This window comes from Pediculus humanus, genomic scaffold, assembly GCF_000006295.1.
Source record: "Pediculus humanus corporis 1103172107790 genomic scaffold, whole genome shotgun sequence".
Taxonomy (NCBI): Eukaryota; Metazoa; Arthropoda; class Insecta; order Psocodea; family Pediculidae; genus Pediculus; species Pediculus humanus.
The window spans coordinates 131,506-137,409 of record NW_002987384.1 but is presented as its reverse complement, the minus strand read 5'-3'; the positions used below and the strand labels follow the sequence as shown (position 1 = coordinate 137,409).

The following is a 5,904-nucleotide window of genomic DNA, read 5'->3' as shown; positions in this document are numbered from 1 at the left end:
CGATTCACCTAAATAATGGTTTCATACATTATTAGTATTATTATTATTTTAAACTATTTTTTCTTATTATTATTATTATTATAATTGTAAATAATGATGTTGAATTTATAAAAAAATTAAAATAAAAACTTACAAATGATTTATTCATGGCTTTTTTCACTTCATCACTTCCTTCTGCGTAAATTTTTTGAAAAATTGCATTTAGTGCATCATCAGCTTCTAATTTGTCATCTTCTTTATAAATATCACCTACAATTTTGTCCCAGTCTTTTGGTTTAACTGATGAGCTAGGATATACTTTTGACATAGCTATAAAAATAATATTATGTCATTTCGAAAAATAATTTTTTTAAAAAAAAAATCTTATTCTTTTATAATTTATGCAAAATATAAATACATGATACTTTACTCTGCTTATTTGTTTCTGTACAAGTTGTTAAATCTTTTTCTAATGTTTTCCACCAGAATCCTTCCTTTTTTTTAAGTTTTATTTCAACTTTAGAAGGTGATATTTTGTATAAACATTCAGATGGGTTGATCTCGTAAAGTAAATTAAAGTTTAAATTATGTTTTATACCATTTTCATTATTGAACGATACATTTAACTAAAACAAAAAACATTTTTTTTTTAAATCATGTGTTGTTATACTTTTACACATTAAATAAATTAAAAATAGAATATTTGGGATATTTTCATTCTTTTGATTATGTTCCTTGTTTCTAATTATCCTTTGTGGTGCAACATTACAAAAAAAGATTAAAATTCTTGATATTTCAATTAAAAATATAAAAAATTATTAAAAGGAATATAATGATAATTAAAAAATTAGATAAGATTTTGAAAAAATGTATCATTTTCAAATTAATTGTAAATTTAATGAAGGTTAGATTAATAAATATTTTTTTCTTTTAGTATGTGAAAATAAAAAGTAAAAACTTACTGTTTCAGGCGTGAAATTAATAAAAAAATCTTTTTCATTAATATTTTTTGATAATATACTTAAAACTATTTGACTTTCATTTTGATACCAATCGTGACGAGCTTTTTTGACTTCTGATACCTCTTGATTTATTTCCGTCATTGTTATTTATGATACTCAGGAAATTTTATTAATTTTTTTTTTTACTTTAAGTATATATAAAACTTGCTGTTTTCTTGTAAAAATATTTATCACTTTGCAATAAATGAATGATGATGTTATTTCTTATTTATACCAAAACTTATGTCATAAAAATGAAAAAATTTTACTATGTATTACTCAACTAAATTCACTAACGTTTACTAAGCCGCCATTTTGTTGGCAACGATTTAAAAAAAATAAGTTGTTAAATTACTAAAATAACTTTTTATATTTAACTTAATAGATTACTTGCCTTTCATGTTTTTTTTATTTTGCATTTATTCTTTAGTTTATTAATTATTAAAAATTGATAATTTTTAAAATGATTCGTGTAAAATTTTTAAATATAATAACGTTTTAAAATTATTAAAAAAAAAAAAAATTCCGTTTTTCAATTAAATGTTTAAAAAATTAACTCACGAAACGGCATAACTTCAAACTTTATAAAAGGAAAGAAAAAAAAAATTTATTATTAAAACTAACTAATATTAATTACTATTATTAAAACTTCGAAATACTTAAAGTTAAAAAAAAAAAAAAATTTAAACCTTCTTCGATTTCGAGACGTTATTAAACGTTAACTTTCAACCGTTACTAAATAATAAAATCCAACTATGAAATCTTTTTGCATTTTATTTAAATATTGTTATAGGATTAAAAATCATCAAGGATAAAAAAAAAAAATGAACAAATAACTAGAAAAGTTTTAATTTTTTATTTTTCGAGTTTTTATTTTTTTAAAATAACGATAAAAAAGCCTTAAATTGTTCATAGGTAAGGCTCTGGGAATTCAAATGTCACTTCCCTTCCAGTTAACTTTTTATAAATTGAAGCAAAGGTATCAATCTGAAAATAAATAAATAAATAAATATTAAATTAAAAAAAGACAAAAAAAAATCTTTTGGTATTAATATATACAAATTATTATCATCATCCCCTTGAGTTTTATTACAATAATTACCTTATGTTCAATATTAGTTTGCTGCAATTTATCCAAATGTACTTTTGTCAACTGGGATCCATCTACTCTAACTCGTATCCTTTTTCCAACTATTTCAGCTGGATACACTAAGTCTTCGAGAATACAATCATAAACCGATGTTAATGTACGACTGGAAGAAAAAAAAAAAAAAACAAATTTCTTCTTAATTCAAATAGTTATTAATTATAAAGTCATTTCATTATATTTAAATTAAATCATTTATGTAATAAGATATTACATTTTTCGAAATAAATTTAATATTGAAAAATATAACTAACGATAAATTCTCAAGTTTTATAAAATTATTTTAAAACTCAATAAATTAAAGACTTGGTTTAACAACAAAATTATTCATGATAAATTCGACAAATTCGAAAACAATTTCAATACTTTCAATGAGTTATGACATAATCAACATGAATTTCAATTCCTGTAATGTTACTTAATGAAAGTTGTAAAAAATGAGTCTGTTTCGAACTAATTTAAATTATTTTTTTACCTTCTTGGTCTTTTCTGTTTAGAATTAGTTCTCGTCTTCCTCGTGGGTTTTGGCAAAATTTTCCTGTCACCAATAAAAACAACATGTTTCCCACTAAATTTCTTTTCGAGCTCACGAACCAATCTAGTTTGAATTTTTTGAAACTGCTTTAATTGAGGCATTGGTACATAGATAATAATAGACTAAAAATAACAAAAAAAAATTAAATTATTGTTAAAAAAAAAAAATAAATCAGGGTTAAACAAGTCATTGGTGGTAGTCGAGTTGTCAAACACTTACTTTCTTATTATGAAGTTCAATCTCTCTTGCCTTAGTGATGTGTAGCTCTCTAAGTTGAGCCTTTAAATCACTATTCATTTCTAATTCATACAAAGCTTGGGCTATGGATGCTTCGAAAGCATCAGGGTCGGCATTACCCGCCTTTTTAATTTTAGAATTAACCGTGTTCGGCACCATCTGAAAATTACACAAAAAAAAAAAAACTAATATATTTAAATTCCAACCTCAAAACATACGGACGTATGCATCAAATCAATACAAACTAGATTTAAGCGGGGAAAAAAAACAAATCACGGATATATTAAAATAGTTATTAAATTCCACCGAATTAATTAAACCGAAATTATTAGAGTAACATTTTTGAAAATATTCTAATTGGAAAAAAAAGAACAATTGCCATGTTGACAAAACTAAACGCAACTTGCAATTTAAAGCTTCGATTATCTATGAAAGTATTTCCCATCCGATAAAATAACGCTTTTAAAATGAAACAACCGAATCTGTATTTAGAAAAGGACAACTCACATTTTACGTCAACTTTGAGATTTTACATGAACTCTATATTCAAAAACAATACTTGATCAGTTACAAGTACTCCTTCATTAGTCCATAGAGGAAAAGATCCATAAAATTAAAAATCGTGTCACTAGATTTACTAGTTAGGGCCCCATTTATATACTAAAAAACGAAGTCTAATCAAACTATGATAATATTAAGCAGTTATGGAAGAGTCTTCATAACTTTTGGTTGCAAAAAAATAACATCATTTAATTGTTTTTTAATTACAACTTGTGACTTATAACAGTACAAAATAGTTGTAAGTTAAAAGTTTACTTTTATTTTTTCAATAAAATTTGCCAAATAAATTTCGTATTCCATGTTTTATTCAGGTTAAACGTGATTTAAAAATAACGGACAAAATTTCATTTTTTTACTATTTTTGTTTATACTAATTTACAAGTTAAAAAAAATTTTTTTTTTTTTTTATTTTCTTGTTTTGTGATTAAAAAGAGGTTTTCCTTAAAAAAATCTTATTTTCATTTAGAAAGTTTTTTATTTTTTTAAATATTCAAAGCATTTCATATTCAATTTTTTTTAAAAGTTTCCAAATATCTTAGATTATCTAATTTTTTTTAGCATAGCCTTTACAAAAAAAAAATATATATATATATATATATACATTTAAAAAAACAATTATTGAATTTAAAAAGAAAAAATGGATGTTCCTCAACGTTTTTGTGTTCGATGGAACTCTTACAAATCCAATTTACAAACTGCATTTCCCAAATTATTGACTAGTGAACATTTTGTCGATGTAACATTGGCATGTGAAAAACAGTTTATCAAGTGCCACAAAATCGTTTTATCTGCCTGTAGTGTTTATTTTGAAAAATTACTAATTAATAATCCCTGTCAACATCCAATTATATTCATGAAAGATGTCGAATTTTGGGAAATCAAGGCTTTAGTCGAATTCATGTACAAAGGTGAAGTGAATGTGTCACAAAATCAATTAGACAGCTTGTTAAAATCTGCAGAGAGCCTTCAAATCAGGGGACTTTCAGGTACTAAACAATTTGTTAATTTCGAACAAAGTGACAATGTACAAGAAGATAGTTTTAGTGAATATAATCATCATAAACTGAGTAAAAGTGATACCGAAGAAGATGATGAAGTGACTGGGAAAAAATTAAAAAAAACACAAAACGAAGACAAATACGTTCAGATAACATCTTATAAGGAGGAGGAAGATGAGAGCGTGTTGCCTGAAAATTTCCATAAGACAATAGATGATGAATATAGGGTAAAATTCTTTTCAATATCCTAAACCCTTAAATTTAAAAAAAAAATTCGATTTTATTAAATGTTATCATTTGTTAGGTTATTAAAGAAGAAACCATCGAAATAGACGATTATGATTATGATACATCGTGTTTGGAACAAGGTGAAGAAGACGATGATGAGGATGACGAATTATACAATCAAGAGATTTTTTATCCAGATGGTAGCAATTTACCTGGCACTAGTGGAATAACAGGTATTAAAAACATTTTCCTTTTTTCCCCCCCTCCCCCCCAATCAGAAAACAACAATAGTTCAGTTTTTACTATAATGATAGTTACTTATTGATAGTTTCATATATATATATATATATACCCACTGAAAGAATTACCTCCATTTTCGAAATGAGTGACCACAATTTTCCCACTGCATTAAATACCCGAAAAATATTTTGTCATCGATACAAAATGGTCGAATGTTTTAATATTCAATCAATACATTGATTGATATTGATCGAGTAAAATTTTATATCTTTTTGACAAACAAATTTGTTTTAAATTTAAATTAACGTGCAATTGTTTATGCCCCAAATATCCAAATGAAAATAATTTAAATGGGCTTTAACGTAATTCATATATAAATGAATTTAAAGTTTTTATTTCAGATCGATAAATTTCATCTATTAAATAATAATAATAATAATAATTTTTTTGGGGGGGAATACTTTGATAAGAATAGAGATTTTCAACTGTCACGTTAATGCATACATATATATATATATATGTATAATTAATAATCAAATCGAAATTAGGTGTGTTAACCAATAAAAAAAAAAAAAAAATGGCGGGAGAACAAATATCGATTTTTTAAAATTAATAATAACCATTGAATTATTTTACTATGGGCGGTTGCTATAGAAATTTGTCGTTACCATGGAAACTCCGCATTGTCTGGACTACAAATTTCGCCGACTTTTCCCCCCCCTCCCCCCTACCACGGTGTTATACGAAAAAGGCCCTTTGTAAAAAAAAAAAAAATTAAATTAAAATATGCCATAACAAACCGCACGCGAGATCATTCATTCAAATCTTTTTTTCGATTTCATAACAAATAATTATTGAAATTTTTTGTTGTCCAAATTTCTTTCGTTTGATTCCCTGATTGAAAATCCATTCATCCAATCAAATTCTGTTGCTAATTAAAACTTTTTTGAAACGAGTTAAAACGAGTACCACATAAAC

The 5,904-nt window shown here is 24.9% G+C and overlaps 3 protein-coding genes across 3 annotated transcripts in view; 1 reads left to right on the top strand and 2 right to left on the bottom strand.

Annotated features, from left to right (window-relative positions):
- Positions 1-1,082, bottom strand: part of Phum_PHUM366520 (chaperone binding protein, putative) — a gene marked incomplete at both ends in the record, with an annotated part of 1,239 nt that extends 157 nt beyond the window's left edge. The window contains 3 exons of the mRNA XM_002428115.1: positions 169-309; positions 410-605; positions 942-1,082. Of these exons, the coding sequence (XP_002428160.1) occupies positions 169-309; positions 410-605; positions 942-1,082 (478 nt within the window). The remainder of the gene's footprint in view (positions 1-168; positions 310-409; positions 606-941) is intronic.
- An 807-nt stretch (positions 1,083-1,889) lies between these two features.
- On the bottom strand, positions 1,890-3,058 carry Phum_PHUM366510 (40S ribosomal protein S7, putative; the record flags this gene model as incomplete). The annotated part of the gene is made up of 4 exons (XM_002428114.1): positions 1,890-1,967; positions 2,083-2,233; positions 2,603-2,784; positions 2,882-3,058. The coding sequence occupies 4 exons, from the start codon at positions 3,056-3,058 to the stop codon at positions 1,890-1,892; spliced, it is 588 nt and encodes a 195-aa protein (XP_002428159.1).
- Positions 3,059-4,097: 1,039 nt separating this feature from the next.
- Positions 4,098-5,011, top strand: Phum_PHUM366500 (bric-A-brac, putative; the record flags this gene model as incomplete). Its single annotated transcript, XM_002428113.1, has 2 exons — positions 4,098-4,685; positions 4,763-5,011. The coding sequence occupies 2 exons, from the start codon at positions 4,098-4,100 to the stop codon at positions 5,009-5,011; spliced, it is 837 nt and encodes a 278-aa protein (XP_002428158.1).
- Between the last annotated feature and the right edge of the window lie 893 nt (positions 5,012-5,904).